Source organism: Anser brachyrhynchus, assembly GCF_964034855.1.
Source record: "Anser brachyrhynchus genome assembly, chromosome: 1".
NCBI lineage: Eukaryota > Metazoa > Chordata > Aves > Anseriformes > Anatidae > Anser > Anser brachyrhynchus.
In genome coordinates this window covers 181,840,621-181,863,291 of record NC_137694.1, presented here as the reverse complement: position 1 = coordinate 181,863,291, position 22,671 = coordinate 181,840,621, and the positions used below count along the sequence as shown (strand labels likewise).

General features: G+C 42.4%; 1 protein-coding gene across 2 annotated transcripts; it reads left to right on the top strand.

Annotated features, from left to right (window-relative positions):
* Positions 1-402: 402 nt before the first annotated feature.
* Positions 403-21,995, top strand: RUBCNL (rubicon like autophagy enhancer). Of its 2 annotated transcripts, XM_080575268.1 has the most exons (16): positions 403-524; positions 659-757; positions 2,974-3,082; positions 5,276-5,953; positions 10,186-10,271; positions 13,045-13,252; positions 14,128-14,232; positions 15,514-15,556; positions 15,940-16,072; positions 16,461-16,606; positions 17,129-17,193; positions 18,285-18,523; positions 19,271-19,332; positions 20,646-20,799; positions 20,920-21,010; positions 21,519-21,995. In XM_080575268.1, the coding sequence occupies exons 2-16, from the start codon at positions 698-700 to the stop codon at positions 21,629-21,631; spliced, it is 2,292 nt and encodes a 763-aa protein (XP_080431394.1). In that variant the 5' UTR covers positions 403-524; positions 659-697; the 3' UTR covers positions 21,632-21,995. The 2 variants fall into 2 exon arrangements, with proteins under 2 accessions (XP_080431394.1, XP_080431395.1); XM_080575269.1 differs by lacking the exons at positions 403-524; positions 14,128-14,232 and having other exon boundaries at positions 531-757.
* Positions 21,996-22,671: the final 676 nt, after the last annotated feature.

The following is a 22,671-nucleotide window of genomic DNA, read 5'->3' as shown; positions in this document are numbered from 1 at the left end:
TTTGTTTTTGTTATTGGGTTGGTTTTGTTTTGATTTGCTTTCCCCCAAATAGCGCTGCGGCAGCAAGGGCTGACTTTCAGCTGACAGCTTGCTGGGCCGGTGCATGCTGCTCGCTCTGCGGGACAAAGAGAAGAGCCAGGTCAGGCTTTCAGACCAATCCCATTTTATTAATGCCAATCCCTCCAGCAGGGATTACCCTGGTTTATTTCACCGTTTAGGTGAAATTGCTGCCTAGGCCGAGACTGGTCCCGGCTGTGGCGTGGTTGCAGCCTCACCCCACAGGGCACCACCAGCACTGGCCTGGCCCCATCCCACACCAGCGGCCCGGCAGAGCCCAAAGACCCCAAAATTTATTTATTCATTTCTTTATTTCCACAGAAAACATCCCCGACCAGGCTGAGAAGGAGGAGGCGGGCGGGAGGGCAGCACCGCCCCGTCAGGGCGTCCCTCCCCGCCCTCTCGGAGGCCTCACGGCCGCCTCAGAGCCGGGGGGCGGCGGCGGCAGCCCGGGGCCGGGGCGGCAGGTGGGGACCGGGCATGGCCGGGGGGGACATGCCTGCCCCGTCCCTGTGCGAAGTCAGGGCCGAAAGGGCTTGAGGATAATGAATGCGGAGCCTGCACGAAGCTAAGGCTGTAATTCTTTCCCGGTTGCTTCCAGGTCCGAGAGCAGCAGGAGGAAGATGAGCGTTTCCCCACCATGTCTCTCCATGCAGTGGCTGTAGCCAGCTACAGCGGGGTCTTCAGGCACTCGGGCAAGGTAAGGCTCGGGGCCGGCTCAGTGTCAGTAGCTTGGGAGCTTTTTTTTTTTTTCCCCCTCCAAAAAAAACGGCTTTTAGATGCCAGCGGTTGCGGTAAATACCGCATTTTTACAGCTGACTAGGATTTTGGAAATGCCTTCCCGATGTTGAGGGGGTGGAGGGGAAAGACGGGTTGCTGTGAAAAATTTGAAACTGTCAGTCACTTTTATTGGTTGTGACTGCGTGTTTTTGGATGCCTCATGCATCTCTGTTGTCTTCATTTCTTTTAAGTGTTCATGAATTACTTTTTGTTGTTTGGTAATTAAATACTAAAGGATCTTTCCCCCGATCAGTGATGTAGTCAAAGTCGCAGCATCTTGAAAGTAAATGGAAATCTTTTGTCAAAATTCTCCGAACACAAATCGCTTACGATGTGATATAAGAGATGGGAGGTTTGGGTTTTTTAGAGATACAATCTTGAAACTCAGCACTCTAATATTTATGCGTACTGATAAGGTACTTGCACTTAACCTGGTGTCAGATAGTTAAGATATAAGGATCCTAAGATGCAGAGCTGGTTAACTGTGTTTTTTTAAATCAAAATAATTGCTTAAAATGAGTTCCTGTAAGAATTATTTTATCCAGTAATATCAATAATATTATATTTATACGTATAAAGTCTGTCTGCACAGCAGTTTCTTTTTATTAGTGGAGAGGGGGGAAAAAGGCACGATCAGATCCTGAACAGAGCGTTTTTCCAAGCACTGACGCACTCAGACACCAAATACTTGAAATTCAGCATATTATTCTTGTTCCGAAACGTTATTCTTCAGTTAAAAGGGAAATACTTTGTGGTTTTTAATTTGGAAACTTCTGCTTTCCGTGATATGCTATCCAAGTCCCCTCACTCTCTCGCAGGACCACAGAAAGGTCAACATGGGATGGCGGAGGGCAGCTCACCTTTTCACTCCTTTCTCTTTGTATGGGATCACAGTGATCCAGGTCCTTTTAACGATGTGCCCTTCAGAGCAGGACTCCCCTTAGATTTTCCTGATTTCTGTAATGTATTCTGCAGATCCACGGCATGCTGAAGCAGCAGGAGGTGAATGTGTAGCCCTTGGAAGGAATTTATGAGCTTAGGGAGGAGACCTGTTGCTTTGATGGCCTGGGTGTATCCTGCTCCCATATTGGAGTATCTTGGTGTATCCTACTCTGTCAGTATCTGTGCTAACCTGCTTGCCCCAGCTCAGCTCACACTGGTTTGGTTAAGTCTGGCATAGAGGGTCTAAATAATCAGAAATGTCATGTCCACACAAAGCAAAATGCTGATCTGGTATAAACCCACTCAGTCAGTTCAAACGTGTTCAAAATTTTTTGTCAGCTTATACAGGCAGGCCGTATGCCAGGTCAACTATTATCTACTTGTGTCACTCCTTGCTTTGTGCTGGATCAACCGAGTTGCTGACGTCAACTCCATTATCCTAACATTATATCAAATTAGGCTGCCATGATGACGGGACCACACTTGATCGCAGTCAATACTGCTGGAAGATCAGGCAGCCTGTGGATCATGGCCTCATTTATATATTCAGTTCCTAGCTCGTATACATCTAAACAGGCCTTTCCTTCCAGCTACGCATTGGCGGCTCCTTGAATTCTTTTCCACTTCATTACTGTTGTTTTCACAAATATGTAGTCATTTGAATTCAGCATCTTATCTTGCATATCCCTTACGCACATTTAACTCTCAGTATGAGGAGTGCCTTTTAAACCAACCAGTGCTTGTGATAAAGGAGGCGCACGTGTAACTGAGTAATTATTGGTAATCTCTCTTCCAAGAAAATGAAAATGTTCTTCTAAAAAAAATAAAATAGCATCATTGCCTTGCTAGGTGGGAGAAAAGAGTCTCTCTTCTGAGACTGTCTTATTTTTGGAACTTGTTATTTTGTAATTAAATGCTCAGGACTCTAGACAGTAATGGGCTTGAGTGTTGAAGGTCACTTACCTTTTGAAGTGAAATGCAAGTTAAGAGGCCAGTGCTCTTTATACCGTGCATGCTTTTTGGGAGATTGTTGGACAACCAGAATTATAGGCACTGGCAGTGGTTGGGTGACTGCCAGCAGGCCTTAGCACAGTGTTCTTCTGTGTCCCCTGATGGCACGTTTGTGAGACTGAGGGTATCGCTACCAGAGTACTGCTGTCTTATAACCAAATTGCCTGTCTGTTCTTGTCCTAGTTAAACCACGAAAATCTAAAGGTGGCTTTTACAGAGTCAGCATTTTCTTCAAGCCCCTCAGCGAGGATTAGCTGTCTTGCTCCAACACCTCAAATTTCAGTTCTCTCAGGTATGTCAATTTGTTCTAAGATGGCTCCTTCTTCTAGGGAGCTTTACTGGTGCTTGTAGTGATAGTAAAAGCTATGTATCTTGGTGTGTCCAAAACAGCTATACTCTTGTTGGAGAGGGAACCCTGCTAATTGAGAGGACAACATCAAAGTTGACTGTACAATTTCAAAGAAACGGTTTCTTAAATTTTCATGTTACCATAATTACTCGCATGAGTATTAGTTGCAAAACTGAAACTGATTTTTTTTTAAATTGGAACCAAGCTATTCCCAGTAGTAGCTTAAGATATGGCCCGTTGTTTTTTCCCCAGGCTCAGCATTGCAGAAGCCTGAGTTAATTTTTTAAAATTTGTTCTCTTTTCTCGTAACTCAACAAGTAGAACAAGTATTTAGCAGATTAGTCAGCATGGCTGTATGGTTTGTGCTGGAGATGCTCCATGATGCTGGTGTGGTGGAGATGACAAAGGATGAGAGGGAATGGAAAGGCTGTCAGGATGGGCTTTGAAATACGAGAGCAAATCAGAAGAATTGAAGACAGTAAGACCAAACTTTTTGTCTTGCACAGACAAGATGTTTTCAGCCCAGGCTAAGGTATACCTGTGCAATTGAAATACCTGATAGTTATCAAAATTATATTCTTTTCCTGAAAAGATCAAAGTACACTTGTTTGAAAGTCAGCTAGCTTTCATTTTCCCATTCCTGCCCTCACACTATGCTGTGGCTGGCTGTGTTGGCAAGGTAATTCTAATGTAGTCTGCTTTGTGAGTGCAGCCAGTAAGGAGTGGAGTTTTGTTGTTATTTCTCTAAGAACTTTGTCTTCATCAGTGGCCAGTGGCTGGTTCCAATCACTGACAAACTATTTAACTAATTTTCACCTGGCTTTACAAGGACAGCGTTCTAGGAGCTCTTGCAGTGCATCTTGTACATGATATTCTTAACGGTTAATTTTTTCAGTTTTCTCTTGATGGGGACTGCTCTTTATAGACTTGCTTTTCCAAAGTGCATTGGGTCTTTGTTTTGTTTTGGATCCCTGCATTAGTAAACTTTCTTATCTAACAAGCAGTTTGAGTGCATGCTGGCTTCCAGGTGAGTGACTCACGGTGAGGTTTGTTGTTTTCAGATGAGGTATTTCCAAGGAGAGCAACCTCTGGGCAAAGTCTGCAGTCTGCAAGACCTGCTGCTTTTTTCAGCAACGGTGTTTAACATTCCTTGTGGTCCTAACTAATAAGTCTGTGCCCTGGAAAAGAGTCTCCTTGATTGTGTCTATTCTTAGAATTTTACAACCGACTTACCTTCCCCAAAGGAGACAGTTGTTAGCTTTGTCGTGATATGGTTGATAGTTTCTTCTTGAGGACCACAGACTTTGTGCCTAATCTCTCCATTGCTTGGGTGATGGCAGTTCCTATGAGGCTTTTTTTCTGGAAGGTAAAACTTCAGTTTGTTTGCGAATAGCTACTGATCGCACACTCCTACATCACACTTCTGTTGCCCTGTTTGCCACTAAAGGCAGTTTTCCCATTTTCTATTGAATTTCAGTTTTACAGTAGGTCTCTTAGGACCATGGCAGGCAGTATCGATTCCTTCAAGAGGCATTTTAACGAACTCACTGTGACAGAGCTGATTTTCTTTGTGGGTTCCCATAAATGCTGCTGTTCCTCTGAATAATGAACTGAAGGTTACTTTCCACATGAGCAGGAGTGTCTGACTGAAACATGCAAGCACATGACCTTTTATTACTAAGTCTGCATTTCTTTTCTTATTTTTATGTTGATTCTGTATGGGTTTTGCTATTAAATGTCTTTCTATTTACTGGCAATAGAACCAAACCGTGAAAACAGTCAGTAGCAGGGCTCTAACAGTTACTTGGCTGTACCTCACCCAGTCTTGTGGAAGTAGGACGTTTCTGAGCACACTGACAATCAGACACCATTAAGGTATTAACTAATTGTTTGCGTTTGGCTAGAAGCAGCATACTTTACTGCTGGTTTATTACCTAACCTTATCAATGACGGAATTGCTTCCTGATTGCATAAAGCAAGATCTTTCTTGAAGGAGGAGGCAGGACGGAGTGGTGCGTGAATTCAGTTCTTCCCTTTCTTTTTGCTCATGTTAAAAATAATGTGTTTTATTCATGTTGTAAATTAACTTTTTTTTTTTGTCTCCTAACCTCTCTGTTTCTTGCCTTGTTTGAACAGACGAATACTCAAGGCCAGCTGTAATTGGACATGCTGGAAGTTTTGGATCGTACCCAGATAGTGCCGAAGCCATCAAAGACATTCTCGTGTCTGTTCTAAGCGCATCTGGTTTGAAACCCTCTCTGCTTTCGGAGCAGAGCACGATGCAGGGAGCTGAACAGCCAGACAGTGACATGGAAGGGTGGGAAGAAAGCAGCGATGGGGATAACAACGAGGACAGTGACAGTGATTCGGCGCATCACAGCGCTGCCTGTACGCAAACAGACATCAGGTTTACCAGGCACCGGGCGTGCTGGGACAACACAGACTGTGATTCCTCTAGACCTTCGCTGGATACATTCTTTCATCCACGTTACTCTGACCGGGATGCTGCTACTTCTTCCCTGAATGGTTTCACTCTTTCGGACGTATCCCCTCTGAAGCGGGACTGCTTTACGCAAGTGACGTTAACAGGAGGCACCGTCACGTCAGCTGTCGTGCATCCTGTAAGAGAATGCCAAAATTCTTTAAGCTCCCCTGAACGAGATTTGACTTTTACAAGGCTTCTTCCAGATTCAGCCGTTAGTAAGCCAGCAGCTCTATTTAAATACCCCGCAGCTTCAGAGCCTGCAGAAGTCAGCAGCAGTGACAGCAGTGCTCCCCCTGTGTTTCCCCAGTCAGAGCCTTTCAATCGAACAGGTAACTTTACGTTCCATTTTTGTTTCACCATTTCTGTGCTGAGAAGGAAAGACATTCGTAATAATTGAAACTGAAATTGACCTTGTTTATGGTGAATGCTAATGACTGTACAAATGCTGTCATTCGAAATAGGGGGAGAGGGAAGAAAGAGGAAGCTTCAAAATGAAGGAGAGCCAGTGAAACAGGAGGCGTTCTGGCTTGCAGTACTGTCTGGTGACACAATTGCTTCTTTAATATGCACCCTCTGGTAAAATGTAGGAATCACTGAGCTTTGATCAGTGCAGAACATCCCTGGATGAGGCTTCCAATAACTCATCTTTTCTTCACCACTACTCTTCTTCTGAAAGCAGATAGCGTAGATCTCGGTGTGTGTGGTCTCCTTGGTACATCTTGTGTTTGACGTGCACTGGAAGAGAGGGAGCCCTTCGATTCTGATTTAACAGAATTAACATCTATTCTTGTTCCAACTAAATCAGCTTGTGCTGGAGCTGGACTATTTTTCATACTCCTTCTCTCCCCCTTCCCAAGTGCACCAGCTGTCTCCAAACCTCTCCAGATCAGAATCTTTGGACTCCTCACCACCTCCAGTCCGCTGCGTGTTGTCTGCACAGAGGTGCCGACTGAAGGCTGTAGTGAAGCGTATCCGCTGAGCCGGGCTTCCTCCGCTTCCTGCAGCTCGCTGCAGAGCAGGGCTGTAGGTGAGAGCAGGAGCTCAGGGCAGCACGGTGCCCTGAAGCCCGCCAGCGGGGTGACAGAGCTGGCCTCAGGGTGGTGAGATGTGCCATGCTCCACGCACCTCGGAGCAGGGCTCCAACCACTCTGCTGAAACAGCAGAAGAATTGTCTGGTTTTTAGTACCAGGCATTGATATTAAGAGCCTTTGCTGCAGCATGGTGAAGCGCTTTTTTATTATTTAAAAAGGATGTTACCAGTAGTATCTAATGGTTTAATCTTACTGGATGCCGAGCCCCAGAAAGGTGCAACTGAGAGCTCATTTTTTACACTGAAAAAAAAAAAAAAGAGAAATGGGAGGGAGCCATCAGCCTGCTTTAGTGTCATAAATTAAAAAAAAAAGCAAAGCTCCATTTCCAAGGTCTGGTACTTCCCAGCTATTCCCTCAAAGCACCTCTCAGGCCAGAAGCTGGTGGCGAGACCTCAAATTCCCACATCCCCCTGCAGGAGTGGGAGCTTTTAATAGTAAGAAGTTTGTCATCTGGGGCAGGCTGTTGTCGAGAGGCAGGATGGTGGAGGTGATGGTTGTTTGCTTCCGCTGGGGAGGTTGTTTGCTGACCCGTGCACCACGCGTTTGAAACCTGTCCAGCGGAGAGGCAGGGAGAAGGAAACCACACCCCGTGGCTGGAGCTGGGCTCGGCCAGTCGTGCAGGTTTTCGGGAGCTCCGTCTGGGAAACAGCCAAGCCTCTAAAATGTCATCAGGGACCACAGGGCGCGTGTGACTCAATCTTCTGGCACAAGCGGGACATGTCACAAGCTTCTCCTGGGTCAGGAACGCTCCTGGTTCTCTGCAAAGTGAACAGAGGAGCACAGCAGCCAGGTGACTAAAGAAGCAGCGCCCTTGTTTTTTATTAACAAATAATCCTCAAGGGAGCTGGGATCCAGTTACACACTGTGCAGGCAGGCTCTATCCGCATCAGTCTTAGATTTCTGTTCAGTACAAGTGAAAAAATTCTGCATTTCATCCTTCATTGGTGCTTCCAGCTGTTTAAGTCACTGCTGGCTGGTCCAGAATGGGGGGGTTTGAAGGTTGTGAAGTCAGATTTTTTTGGTTTTCTTTTCCCTCCGTGATGTTCTCCAGTTAGGACAGGGAAAACAAATAGCAAACTGAAAAAGAAGAAATAAAATGTGTAATTCCTGCCTTCAAATTCAATCCATCAATCCATCTCTGGATTGGCGTTCCTTTTGATTGTTATTTCAAAAGTGGTAGATTCTTTTCTTTCTTGGAGGAGAACAGGTGAGGGATGCACAAGAGGTAGGAAAACGACAGTCCCCGTGACTTAAATCAGAGTAAATCATTTTCTTTCAGTGGGATTTAACAAGGTGGGATTTAATCCTGTGAGACTCCTGTCCCATTTTCATGCTTTTCAGGGCCATTCTCCGGTGGCCCCGCGCAACCTCTGAAGAGGCTCCATCGGTGCTAATGAAGAGTCTGTGACAGAATTCGGGGTTTTCCTGGGGGCTTTGTTGTGGCTGGTGTGTCACGGGCATTTCACAGGGCTTGTTCCGGCTTTCAACCTTCGTGAGCATCAAGGGCATTTCCTTCTGCAGCTCCTAAGTAGCCTTTCCCCAGCCTCCAGGCCATGGTGCTCAAGAAGAGAAGGGCAACCGCAATATTCTGCGTCTGACCCAGAGCTGCATCCCGTTGCTGGATGCCCCGAGCTCCTGTGCTGCTGAAATACCCAGCTGGAAAACCCGTGCCCTTGCCCAGGGAAGGGACTTTGCCTTGGCCAGCAGCTCTTGGGTTGTTACTCAAGCCCAGAGCCAAAAAAAAAATCTCATTGTCATCTGTCAAGAATCCCTGTTCTTTTAGATTTTTTGTCCATCCCTAGACCCTATTTTGTCTGTGTGTTATCTCATTGAAATCTATTCCCACCACCTTCTTTTCATTTTGTGAAAAAGAAAAAAATCTCAACTCTGAATTTTACCCTTACTTACGTTTCCCAGCTGTAATCTTACTGTGCTGGAAATCTTCTGTGGTTTTGGAGAGCTCCCTACGCGATTTGTTTATTTGTTTGTTTTTCTGTATGGCACCCAGATGTCCTGTAGCTCAGAACTTCGTTTTCATGCAAAATGGAACCAGGTTTTATTTAAAATTACTAAATCAGAATTGTTTTTCCGCTTTACACTGTTTTAACTTAAAGGTGGAAGTGGGGTGCAAAAAGTAAGCAAGAGAGAAAGCTCCCTTTAGATTTCAAAATAATACCTAACATCACTTGTGTCGTACATTTTAAAGAAAAAAAACAATTCCCATTTCCTTATTTCTGCTTGTTATTTTTAATTCAGAGAATGTTTGTTATCTTAGCTGATGAGAAAGTAGGCTTTTATCAAGCTGTATGGTCTTTAGCACTTACTTGTACTCCCCACACACGACTTGCCCGGTAAGGTGAATCATCAAATAGGTAAGTAAATAATCTAATTAGCTAGTGACTTGGCTTCAGTGATTAAAATTTGTTTTGAAAAGTCAGATCGTCTGCCTCCCTGGTTTTCTCCATGGTATATAAAATTGCAGGTATTAATAATTCTTTACATTCATCTCTTCTCACCTCATCACATCGAAATACAGCACTGACTTCCCAGTCTGATTTCACCAACACTTAGGGGCAGCGTAACGAGGTTTATTTAAGTAAAACTGTATAAAGAATCCAAATTAGGCCTGGGTGTTCAGTGCTGTTTCGCTGGAGAAAAAAAAAAAATCTTATATTATTCTCACATTTTCTGGGGCCTCTTTACCCTTTATGTGACTTTGGAACAATTCATCAGTGGCAGTTTTATTTTACAAAGAGCATTTGATTACGCCCTATTATTTGCAACAGCTTTAAAAGGCATGTGAGACTGTAGCATTTAGATACAGTATATTTTATTCTATCTGCATCACCACAGTGAAACAGAAATTGATTGGTATAAGGTCAGAGAAGAGATAGCAACTAAAAGCCAGTCAGTGTTAAAAATCAGAAGTCATTTCCTTTCCAATCTCCTTAGCGTGTACACCTACAGGCATATGTGTGATCTTCATCAACATCTCAGCAAATTTCTCTGGTTGTGAGTGATCTGAATGCAAAATGTTAGGGCATGGTCTGACACCCTCATTTTTTTGGCAAAGAAGATTGTGACTGCATTAATTTATACAGAAAAAGCAGCGTAAGTCTACAGAAAAACAGATGTGCTGCGCCGCGTAGTGTAAAGTTAATGGGAAAAGGGATTAATTTTGTTTCACATGCTCATCAGACTCAGCAGCAAATGCCAGGAAAACAAAACTGCTGTTTGGGAAGCAGAGTCCTACAGTTAATGGATCTGCTCCAGTTTCATGTCTTAACATGTGGTACTGGTTGCATTTGAAAACCAGATGGAGATTCCCTCACAGTATGGAGACGTAGTGGCCAAGTTTCTTCCTTCTTTGCTGTAGGGATTAAGGGATTTTTTAGTCTGGACATGTAAAGAGATGCATCACATATTGGCGATTATTATTATAGCTAATAAAGTTCTTGCTACACCCACAGGTTCTGCTTCAGTTTTGAACATAAGCGCTGTACCCTTGAATCGTTCGTTGCAGGACATCTTCGTGCTTCCAGAAGATGTGGAGAAGGTGAGGATGACAAAAAAAAAAAACAAAATTGCAATATTTTTCCATTTTTATAGTAGTGAAACCAAGTGACAGGAAACATTTCTCAACAATTACTGTCATTTGTTACTAAATCTGTGTAGGCACTCAACTCTCTATTTGACTTGTGTATCAGAAAGCTCTTTTTTCCTAATTTTTACAACTACTGTATTTTCCCTCTTCTTCCCCTTGTGACTCAAGCTGCCCAAAATGCCTATTTCTTCATTTGGTTTTACTCTCAGCCCATCATTATTATTTAAAAATAATAGAAAGATTCTAGAACATTGCATACTTCTTTTCACTCCATCATTTTTGCAGAACTACGGAATGGTTCAGGTTGGAAGGGACCTCTGCAAGTCATCTGGTCTGTCCCCCCTGCTTAGGCAGGGCCAAGAAATATGTTTTCCCATATTCCTTGAGACCCAACTTTAAGATTAGTGTAGTTACAGTAAAGTTACACTATAATCTGTTGCAGTTACATGCATATGAATGGGATTTAGCCATGATTTTACAGTCAGGAGGTGGGGCTTTTTTCTGTGTTTTTCTGCTCATGAGGAGCCTGTGAGGTTGCTGTAAAAGAACCTCAGATGAATAACTGCAACATCTGCAGTAGTTTAAGCTTGGCAGCCCATTGGAACAGAGATAAAGATGACAAGATAGTGTAGCACATATCTCTGGGTGCTAAATAGGTTCTTAATCTTTTCCAACAGTTGGGAAAGAGGGGCTAATGTTATAATGAATTATAGCGAAGAGTAGGATTTAACACTAAAGGACTTTGGAAGTGTGCCTACAAGAGGAGCTTTCTGCTGGACTGCTGCTGTGCATCTGGTCCCATGTCCTGGGCCCAAGAAGTAATCATTCCGTGCAGCACGGGTTTTACTGGAGTGGCAAGTTCTGCATTTGACTTGAAGCTCTTGTTGTTCCTAAGGTGCATTGAAAGCAGAGAGGGGAGAACTAAAAAAAAAATCTCGTGAACTGGCCTTTTCATGTTGTTTTTTGTGAAAGGTGCTTCCAAAAGGAGGTGACATTTCTCCACCTGCGATGTAGGAACCAATACCAAAGCAATTTGCTCTCAAACACCAGAAGACCAGGGAGTAGATTTAAAAACAAAAACAAAAACACTAAGGTGCATAAATTGTCAGCAAGTGTGAGTTGTAGTCCTGCGCCAGGAAGGAGGTGGGCCAGATGAACTAGGGGGACTTTCCACTGTGATGTGAGTGGGAGGGAAGAGAAAGGAGAAGGCTGATGTGTCACGGCCCATTTGGGCTCCTTCCTAGGGTGGCAGACCCTGCCAGCAGGCAGAGCTGAAGGCTGACAGTCATGCTGAGCGTAGGGGTGCCTGTGTCTTGTTCCATCATTTTGCAGCACAGCGCTCTCAGATAGGCTCATAGCTGCTTCTATCAGCAGGACATGCTGACACGCTGTGCTCTGCTGCTAACTTGGGGTTAACCAATGCCACGCGGCGTTAGGTGAAAGATAAAAGTTTCTTGAAACACCCACAGGGACTCGTGGGCTCTCTCTAATGTTGAGATTAATGTGGACAAAAATATTAGGCTGTGGACAATCAGAATGCACTTGAGATAGCTAAATCCTAGGGAGCCCAGCAGCTATTTCTAAACACCGGTGCCTTTTGTCATACTTCCCATACAGGTTGTAGGGGATAGCATGAATACTGGCACGAGTTTTACAATTTTCTGAGCATAAGCCATTTTTTAAGAAAACTTTTATTATTCTGCACTCAGGACCTCTAGCCTTAGTACTGCCGTGGTATTTTAGAGGTCTGATTTTGAACAGCACAGGCATGTACAGTTGAGAGGAAGGAGGGAGGGTACCCTGGGCATTTCAGGAGTTTTTAATTGCACACCTGAGTGTACCTATGCCTCCGTGACGTATCCGCTTTTGGGCTGAGACTCTTAGACCACTGGAGAGAGGATACAGCAGTGACATTGGGGTAGGGAACCCCAGATTTATCTGGAAATCTCAGTGGCACTGAAGGTGGTCTTACAAGTTCCTTTTTCGTAGAGGATGCGTGATCCAGGCAGGCAGGGTGGTGAGGAACCCTATGGGGAGGGTAGCTTCTGGTGTGGGAGTGCCATGATGAAGCTTTGAAATTACAAGCTTTTATTTAAGGCAGGGGACTAGCTTTTGTTTAAGGGCAAACTTTCTATGCAGCCTTGAGCTGACAGTAAGCTATCCCACTCCATATTCCCTGCCTGAATTCTTAACACGTGATAACACTTCACTAGCTTCCGTATCACCTGCCAGATCTGAAGATCCACAGTTCGTTTTAAAACCTACCACTTCTGGCCCCATCCAGGTTAGCGCGCATGCAAAACTGCTTGTGCACAACTGACAATGATTCCGTAACTTGAAATTAAATCCTGTTAAATACACTATGTGGATTAATACTTACATGCTAAAAAAAGCAGCGTATGTAGAAGCCCTAAAATGCATCTATACTCATCAGTTAGGGATGTAATCAAATTTCTTTTTATCTGGTAGATGGAAAAGATAAAAGTAAATTGTATGCTTTCATTAAGGGTGAGACAATTATCTGGGCAGTTGCCTTCTGCTTATTGTCTCAGAAGTGCTCTTGAGGTGGTTTTCTTTTTGGTGTGTGTGCTAATGAAAGGCGAAATAGCTTTACATTCTCACTTCTTGAATCGGAAAAGTACAGGGAAAAACTATATATTTAATTTCCCCTTAAGTGAATATAAAATATGCTGCTTACTAATGAGTGTTCCTGTCTTGTGTCCAGGAGAACGCACACTTCTTTGTTGCAGACATGATTATAGCATCCCTGGAAAAGATGAAATGTAATATCCTCAGCCAACAAGCAGAGTCCTGGGGTGTGGATGAAACGAGCGGATCGGATGGCAGCTATCACACTGATTCGGAGTTATCCTCTTACCCTGGAGTGAAGAAGTCTGATTCTTCTGTTGCCTCTTCAGACAGCGGTTATGAAGGCAAGTTGCTTAGTGTATAATGCAGCCTTTTCTGACAGCTGTTGCTGTATATTGTTGTGCAAGAAAATAACAAAGGAATTTGGACGTTGCTTGGAACCAAATCAATCCCCTGTCACCTGGTTTGAGTCTCTCTACACTTAAACAGACTTTGTTCCCTGAGGGTCTGTATTCCACAAGTGTTTTCCTCATGGGTTGAATTCTTCCTTTTGAATTTGTGTTTTATTTATTATAATTATTATTTTTTCCCATTCTCATGAAAACAAGAATATTAAAATCGAAGTGCCACGTAGCAAGCACCACTCTTGATAAAATGTGCCTGTCCTCTCTCCGCTTAAATCCTCTTGCAGGATTTGAAGCATGGCTCTTTCCTTCTGTGCTTGGCTCTTTCCTTCTGTGCTTACTTCTGCAGGCTGCAGATCCGATCACCCAATGGATTTGAGTAAAATTGCCCAGAGTATTCATGCACGTATAGTTTGAGGCAAGATAATAAGCGCTCCTGGCTTTATAGTGCTTGTGTCATCACTTGGGTTTTTAAGTAGATTTAGGTCTCTTGAGTAATGCAAATCTTAGAGATGTAACTTAAGTCTAAATGACAGTTTCTGGGGCATGGTGTGCTCCCAAGTGAGAAGGGGAGAGACCACTGGTAATACAAAAACTTTTCTTTTAGTTCCTAGAAACTTCTCCCTAAGAAACCAAGAGGCTTGCTGTATGGCAGGCTCTCAAGAATTTGCTCTGTGTGCGTGTGTAAAAATTGCTCTGTAAATACAGGCTGCGTGCTAAAGTTTTGGGAAGTGGAGAAAAGCGATGAATATAATAATCTCAGCTACTCTGTAGATGCTGGATAGTTTTATTGGTGCCTTTTTTGTTCTGGACAGGCTGTGCTCTGCTGCCTGTCAGCTCCTCAGCACATCTACCATCACATCACGAGGCTGCCAGGTTCCCCTGCCACAGCGACTCAGAGGATGAGTATGTAGTTATTGGTAAGACTTTAAAAGTTTAATTGCCAAAACAGCTTTGTTCAGCTGAATCTCCTGCATCATTTCGAAAACTTACTGACTTAGTAGGTGGAGAAATGACATGTCAAAATGGAAAGAGCTATGTATGACTCCGTTAGAATGCATGCAGAAACCTCAGAGTGGTGCAGGATTTCCTTTCTGCAAAAGAATATCTTTTCTGGCTTGAATGACTACAACTGTTTTAAGGATTAAACCAAATCAATGTAGGTGAGCAAAGTGTGAAACTCATGTTTAATTTACAGCCTCAGAAAACTATAGCAGCATTGTTTGGGAGAATTTAGGACAGTACATTATCAACTTAACTAGAAAGTGATGAGGTTTTAGGCAGCTCTACCTCTGCTCCAGAGCAGACTTTGTCCTGTTAGTCACCAGTGTTCTGCTCCCCTTCAAAAGATCCTGAAGTTTCTCTGCTTATTTTCTGCTTTTTTTTTTTTTTTTTTTACTTGTAGAGAAATACAAACACTTAAAAATGGCCTGGGCATTGTTTAACCTCCATCTTATTTTCTCTTGTTAACAGATTATTTTCTTATTTTTGCTTCCTTCTAGTTTTACAGAGATCTACTTATTTTTCACCTCCTCTTTCCTAATCTAAGAATGGGGAACTATCTCACAGAAAAACATTATTTCTGGTAGCAAGAGTTATTTTGACATGTATGAATTGGGAAGCATTTGTCTTCTGAAGAATATGCGTGGCCAAAGCTGGTGCTACCAGTGTGAACACCTTGTCTGCATATTTTGTCTGCATAAAGATAATAAAGAAAAGTGTGCTTTGATTCCATTCATCTCACCTGTTAGCTAACTCATTTATAGCATTATTTGGCACGTTTGTGATTGGCGTCTCCAAATATTTGTCAGTGTCCGAAAAAAAGTGATGTAAGCACTATTTTTATGTATGTTAATGTTAACGTCCAGTTCCTTCTGGCTGGGCCTGGACTAGCAAGCACTTAGTCTCTCTTTATTGATTCCCCTGCTCTTGAAGGGAGGCTGATGGAGATATTTGATGCATTGCTGTTAGGGAATACTTTTTGTCACCAGATATCACAGCTCTGCAGGGGGCATCGGGCTCCTTGTGCCCGTTTTACAACCAGGGCTGAGGTTATTTCCCACATCCAGCAAGGGCATTGTAAAGACGAGTATATTTGAGACTGACAGCCATAGTAAGACAGAAGGTGGACATGAAACTGTGCTGAGTAACAGAAGCTTTGTTTCTCAAATGATATGATAAAGCTTTCTCCTTTACTGCAGAACTTGAAGACCTTGAAAATCTGTCTGTCACCCCAGATGAAAGGTAATGCGTTGTATTTTAATGTAATAGCCCTTGCCGTGTAAATGCAGTACAGTGGTGTTAGGTTTTTTGCTGGACCAGCTTTCTGGTGACTCTTGGATGGGGTGGGGAAAGGTGTGGGAGTGCTAAATTTGGTACTCGCCAAGGAAGGAGAAGGAATGCTGCTTGACAGCAAATGTCTTTGTGGTACTTGGCTTCAGAGCATTGCTTTGGTCCTGGAGTCTTGCTGGAGGGTGGTGGCAGTGGCTCTGCTAGGGCCTGGGTGTATCAAAGCAAGGGAATAGAAATGAAGGGATGGGAGAAAGCTTTTCAGGGATGCAGAAGAGGCAGTGGATCTGCTGATGACATGCTGCTGTTTTTCACTGTCTTTCTTGCTTAACTTCCAGATCATCTTTTGAACCAGGCAGCAATTCTGCTGAAGCAACAGCTCAGGAATTGTGCAGAGCTTTCAGAAAACACTGGTTGCAGACAGAATCTGCAGTGCAACTGTCTGGTTGCCTGAGCTCATCTAAGCAGAGAGTGAGTCTGAGCCGAAAACAGCGGGCTCTTTATCCTGTTCCCCAGATAATCATTGTCTTGCTGCAGCTGCCTCAGTGTTATCGAATAGGGGGAAGATGCAATTAAAAAATAAAATACAGACAAATACTCACAGATTATTCATTAATTTTAGAGAAATTTTTGGAAAATATCCTCTCTGTTTAGTAATTTTCAGCACATTTGAGATGTTGTGCAGATACGAACAAACAGCATACTTCTCCTAGGACTGATACCAAGGAATTTAACAGAGTGGGGATTGCATGCTGGTGAAAACCAAACTGTAAAATCCTGGAGTATAAAGGGAGAAGCTTTCTAGCATTTATTCTATGTCCTGCTGACTGGCTGTTCATGAGTTTGTCTTTCCCAACAGTCTGTGCTGAAAGAAGAGATTCCGAGAGAGCTTGAGTCCAGTTTGAGTCTGGCTGAAGAAATAAAGATCATATCCAAATTAAGAGGATCTTCTGGCTGGACCCCACCAAGATCTCAGATTATATTTAACATTCACCCTTCAGTTAAGTAAGTCTAATGAAAGCAAATGCTGTCAATAAAGCATGGGGACTTGCGTAACACCTGCTGAAGTTGATGGAAGGAGCCTGGGTAATTTAATAAAAGCTAAGGTTAGCCCTGTTGTATGGCACAGCCTTCTGCAGTGTCTGTCAACAACTTTGCTAGAAAGCAGATGGCATCTTTTTTCCCCTCTGCTGGCACGTCCTGATTAACATGGTGCATGCACTTTTACATGTGATAATACACATATTGTTTGGTGTTACAGTGGCAGTGCTTAACTGGAATCTGAAGAATTCCATTTTGTGAGATTAACTGGAGTATATTTTTAAGGCTTTCCCTGCTTCTTTCCTGCTCACATTTCATGGCTAGTAGGTTTTCAGAAAGGAGGAAGAAAGGTAGTATTTGGGGAAACTGCTAGTCTCACTCTGCATAAAACAATGTTAAATGAACAAAGTAGGCAGGACTTTGGGGGCAATGGCAATAAAACAGTGTTTTGTCAAGTGAAATGTAACTGTTTGTCTCTGTATGCAGGAGAGATGCAGTGGTAGCTGCCCAAAACTTTACGTGTGTTGGTTGTGGAACCCCAGTAGAAAGCAGTAAGTATTATCAAAAGAAAAAAGAAAAAACTATCCATAACTGGTAATCAGGCTGTGATCTGCATTAGTGTAGATGTTCCACAATTGCGAAATCTGTCTGAGCTAGAAGGAAAATCTTACTGTTGGATGTGCCTGCGATAAAACGGGCAGTATAGCCCATTCCAATGCCTGAAATTTCTCACTGTAGATAGAATACAGTAGTTGATAGATGTCCTGCTCGTACACAGTTAAAATCAGTAACAGTCAACAACAAAACAGGAAAAGCTTATAAAAATTAAGCCTCCGGGCTGGAAAATGCTGTTTTTTACATTTTCCAACAGTTTCTTTCAGTAATTCTTTCTCTCTGCCAACTTACTCATTTCCAAAAGTCTCTAAAAGCAAGCTGATGGAATGTGTGGTTTTGTTCTTTTGGGTTTGTTTTAACAATTATTTTCCCTTAAATCTTGATCACAAAATCCTGCTTGTCTGAAGAATGTTTGTGATATGCTGCAAGAACTGCTTGAAAGCATGGTGATTTTCAGGTCTGGTAACCAGACCTTACCTAAGAAATCTTTGAAATGGCTTTCGAGACCACTTGAAAGGGCCCGCTGACAAAGAACAGCGCCTGTAATGGCCTGTGAAGTATCAATGGTCCGTGATGGCACATGGACTTGAGCAAGCCTGAGATGCTGAGATAGGTGAAAAAAAAAAATCAAAAATGTCTTTATATGGAAAAAAATATCATACAAATGTAACACTGAGTTCAGCTTGTCTTTCCTTCGACAGCAGCATTTTGCTGCTGGTTTGTGTGTTTGGTTTGGTTTGTGTGCTTGGTTTGTGTGTTTGGGTAAAGTAACAATGGTTTCTCTAAGACCTCGTTATGATGGATATAATAATCTCAGTCTGATAGATACAGAAATGAGGCAAAGTTCCTCTTCTAATGGAAAATACAAACCTTATGGATGTGTTTACCACAATAACAACCCCACACTTTAAATAAAAAATAATAAAAACTAGAAAAATCTTGCTACTCACTCCAGTAGATACAGGTTATTTAGACAGGAGGTGTATCCCACAAATATTCAGTGTCATTGCTATCTGTGTACCTGCAGAATATATCAGGAGACTCCGCTATTGTGACTACCTGGGGAAATACTTTTGTGACTGTTGCCACAGCTACGCTCAGTCTTCAATTCCTGCCCGAATACTGATGAAGTGGGACTTCAAAAAATACTACGTGTGCAACTTCTCCAAACACCTACTGGACAGCATATGGCAGCAACCAATTTTCAATGTGTCGACTATCAACAAAGCCCTCTATACAAAAACAAAGGAAATGGACAGGGTGAGGGTAAGTGTGGCTGTAGTTTTTTGTTTGTTTTTGATTTGTGGCTCTGTGCCTCTTGGAGAAGAGCTCTTTGGGACAGGTTGTCCTTTGCTGTGTAAGGGGGGAAGGAGGCAGAGTTTGTCTTCTCTACAGTTAGATTTGTCTCATCAACACTTCTGGGACTTCCTCTCTCCTCACAGATGAAGAGGAAGTAGGGAGAAGTCTCCAACCTATGCCAGAGGTCTCATTTCCTCCCACGCCTGGGAGGTGTTTCCAGTTTCAGTTCAGTGTGGAGCTGGGCTCCTACAGTAAATATTTACTTCTGCTTGGCAGTTGGCTGTTGGAAAGCTCCAGAAGTTTTGAATAACTCCTTAATGTTGTGGGCCATTAGAAAAAACACCCTTGACTCATCTGAGGATTGAGGAAGGGTGCTGTGCAGACAATTACAAGCTGCCTTCTTGTCTGAGGAGACTGTTACTTGTTGTTACACGTGTTTGGATCTGGCACCTTGGTGTGACAACATGGAGCACTTTGTACTATTGGAATTGCTTCCCTTGTCAGCAGTAAAAGTAGCATTTGCATTCCTTGACCTGTCATGAATTAGAAAATCCGTTTGTTTAATTCTGTGCTAAGTGTGAAGTTCTTATTTTTAGATTATGGCTGATACACTGACAAGGGTTGCTGACTCAAGTAGTGTTTTTGTGTTTTTGTTTTTTTTTCTCACAAATTTATACGTAAAACTTATTGTTTTGTTTCTCCTTCATCTTTTAGGAGGCACAAGAACAGCTTTTTCATTTAAAAAAGCTTTTGAAAACCTGCAGGTTTGGTGAAAGGTATGGACCATGATCATGTGTGAAAAATAGCTTATTAAAACATACATAAAGTACTTAGAGAGCCTTCTTCTCTAGAAATATTTGAGTGCAATATTCAGTGAGCTAATTTGATCATCAGAGAAAATTCTGATAACAGAACTTCCCTCTGTTGCGCTGCAAATGTTGAGTAAAGAACAGCTTTTATGTGGTAGCTTTCTGTTTTTCTTAACATCATTAGACATGCGTTTGTTTAAGTTTGAATGATTCTTGCTAGGTGTGTATTTCCTTTCTTTGTCCCTCTTAGGTTGTCGCCTGCTCTTGAAAGGCCAGAGATATTTATTTACATTAAGATATTTATCTACATCTCTGGGACAATTTGTCTGATTAAAAAAACAAAAGCGCGCACACACGCAAAAAGGAGATCCTTGGGAGTTTAAAGATTTCTTCCAGAAATCTGTCATATGCTTAATTCATTTTATTGTATACACGTACTAAAATGAAAGTAGTAAACTAACACGATAAATACCAGAACATGAGAAGGTAAAAAGCTGACCTTCTTCTTGCTGCAAGTTAAAGGTTTTTGGCATACACGTCCCCAGAGTATGGGCATAAACAGCGGTTAGACATGTGAGTGATGAAACCTTCACCACAAAATTGCTGACATTTTTTTAAAACACTCATAAGCAAAATAAGCTTCTGAAGTAGGTTCTGTTATCTCTTCTACAGAATGTCTGTAAGAAAAGCATCATTTAAATGTTGTCCAACAAAATTAAATAGGTATTTTAATGTTTCTCTTCAGCACAACCCCCTGTGATTCCATTATAGAAATATGCATTTGGATCCTTTGTACCTTCTACATTGGGCATATGTGAGAAGTTTTAAAAGCAATAGCCATGTCTTCAGTGTTCACACGCTTAGCAGAAGCATAGTTTCACTTAATAGTGATCTGTGCACTACAAAAACAAAGATCTCTTGGCAAAAAAGAAGTAAATAATCCATGCTTTTTGTGTTAGATGTGGCATGGGATTTTACATGTTGAGGTAGAACAGAGCCTTTTACCCATTATTTGAGAATTGCTGGGATAACTTCATATGGCAACTTCAGTGCCTGAGGAATGTGCATTTGAAGTAGACATTTTATTCTAAATCCCAAACCCTGCATTTTTTTGTTAATGTGAACTAAGATTAGGAGGGGATGTAGTATTTAGTATGAATCTGCTTTGTGTGATCCCAGGGTGACTGGCGAAGTGAAAGAGGCTTATTTTTTAAATAAGCTTGAAAGACATCTTTTGTAACTTGGATTTTCTTTCTTTCCCTTTTTTTTTTTCTTTGCAGTGTACTGAAGGAATTTGAACAGGTCCCCAGCCATCTGACAGAGGAGCTGCATCTCTTCTCATTGGATGATCTGGTGAAGATCAAACGAGGGCAGTTACTGCCCCTTCTTAAAGATATTCTGAAGACCTCCATCTCTCACGTGGATGGTTGTGAGGTAAGGAAGAGTCAGGGCTCTTAGTGTCCTCAGTGTGAAGAGTATCCCTGCTGACATTTGCAAATATTATTTTCTTAGATTCAACTTAAAAAGTAAACAACTTTCTTTTCATTCTCGTAGCTCTGTCAAGCCAAGGGGTTTATCTGTGAATTCTGTCAGAGTGCAGATCTGCTCTTTGCATTTCAGACTGCCAAATGCAAAAGATGCACAGGTATGTTCCAGACCAGATGTTTTTCCTCCTTCCCTGAGGGGTGTTGGTGTGTAAAACAGTTCCTACTTCTATTTTAGGAAAACACTGAGAACATGCTTTGCTGAAAGCATGTTTATTTGAAGACAATGGATAGCATGTGTGTTTGACAGCCAGCCTGTGGTGGCTGTCTTACACCAGTAAATTTAGAGGTCAAAAATATGGACTTGTCCGATCCATAGTTATGTTTGCAGGGGGAGGCTAATTTTTTGGGGTCTGTGCATGAAAGAGAGCCTGGGACAGTGCTATAATATTGTTGCTATACCAGAATTATTACATTCACTGTAAATCCTGGGAATCTTACCAAAACGGTTAGTCATAGTTATTACAGTGGTTATTGTCGTCCTGGTCTTATACTTGTTCTGTTTACTTTTATACTTGGGTGAACTAGGTAGGAAATTCTTAAAGGAACATAGCTATTGATTCTTTTTTTTTTTTTCCCGAATGTTAAACTGCTTGTATTTATAAACAGAGTGCAAAGCGTGCTTTCACAAAGCGTGTTTCAAGTCTGGAGGCTGCCCCAAGTGTCTGCGGATTGCAGCTCGGAGGACGCTTTCAGAAACTCCATCAGTGGTGCCTCTGTGAAACTGGATTCCTCTGATGATGATTGCCCATGTCAGACGATGCTCGAAGACAAATCTTCAGGTGCTTGACTAAGGATTAAATAATGTTGTTTTAGACATTACTATTCTTAATGCATGTCTCCTTTAGGGGAAGAAAAAAAAAGGGGGGGAAGAAAAGGCCTTTAATATCATCCTTGAAAATTCTCCCTAAAGGAGTTTCACCTTAACTGGTGACTGAAAGACGGGGTGTTAATTCAGTGAGCAGCATTTTTGTTGCTATGTTTCGTCTTTGTAAGATTTTTAATATTATATTTTTCCATATAACAATGATTCTTCTCTGTAATTATGCAAATAATGTATAGATAGTAAACAAGCGTTGGAAAACCTTACCTGTGTCAGATTTTGGAAACAGAAAAAGTGGTAAAATAGCAAGTCATTTTCTCATACGGTTCTACAATATAAAAACCTTTGTCCGTTTCACCCATGACAGCAATTTTTAAGTGATCTGCCTGTCTTTATCTTGATCCATGAGCTTTTACATCTTATTTTCTCCCCTTGTCCTGTTGAGGAGAGGGAGTGAGAGAGCAGCTGGATGTGTGTTTGGCAGCTAGTGAAGGTAAGCCCACCACAAGGTGCTGTATGTGTCTGCTTTGCAGATAACTAACAATCTCTGTCATGGGCAAAACAGATTCAACTTGAGGAAAATTTATTTATTTATTGTCAATTAAAACCGGAGTAGTAGGGTGAGCAACAAAGACAAGAATTACAATACCAACTTCCTCCACTTTTCCCAGGGTTAGCCTCACTCCTTCATTCCCAGCTGCTCACCCTTCTCCTCCTACCCCAAGCAGCGCAAGAGGAATAGGGGTCGTGGTCAGTCCGTAACAGTTCCTCTCTGCTGCTCCTTCCTTCTCACACTTTCCCCTCCTTCAGTGTTGGGTCCCTCCCATGCGATGCAGTCCTTCATGAAGTGCTCTAAGAGTGGGGTTTTCCTACAGGCTGCAGTCTTTCAGGATAAACCTGACCCTGGGTGGGCTCTCCACAGTTCCTTCAGGAAGTATC

Bases quoted from the DNA above. Each gene is read 5' to 3' on its own strand.
- RUBCNL (XM_080575268.1), top strand. From the start codon at position 698: ATGTCTCTCCATGCAGTGGCTGTAGCCAGCTACAGCGGGGTCTTCAGG. The intron at 758-2,973 runs GTAAGGCTCGGG...TTCTTGTCCTAG, and splicing joins TCTTCAGGCACTCGGGCAAG to TTAAACCACGAAAATCTAAA. The intron at 13,253-14,127 runs GCAAGTTGCTTA...TGTTCTGGACAG, and splicing joins TTCAGACAGCGGTTATGAAG to GCTGTGCTCTGCTGCCTGTC.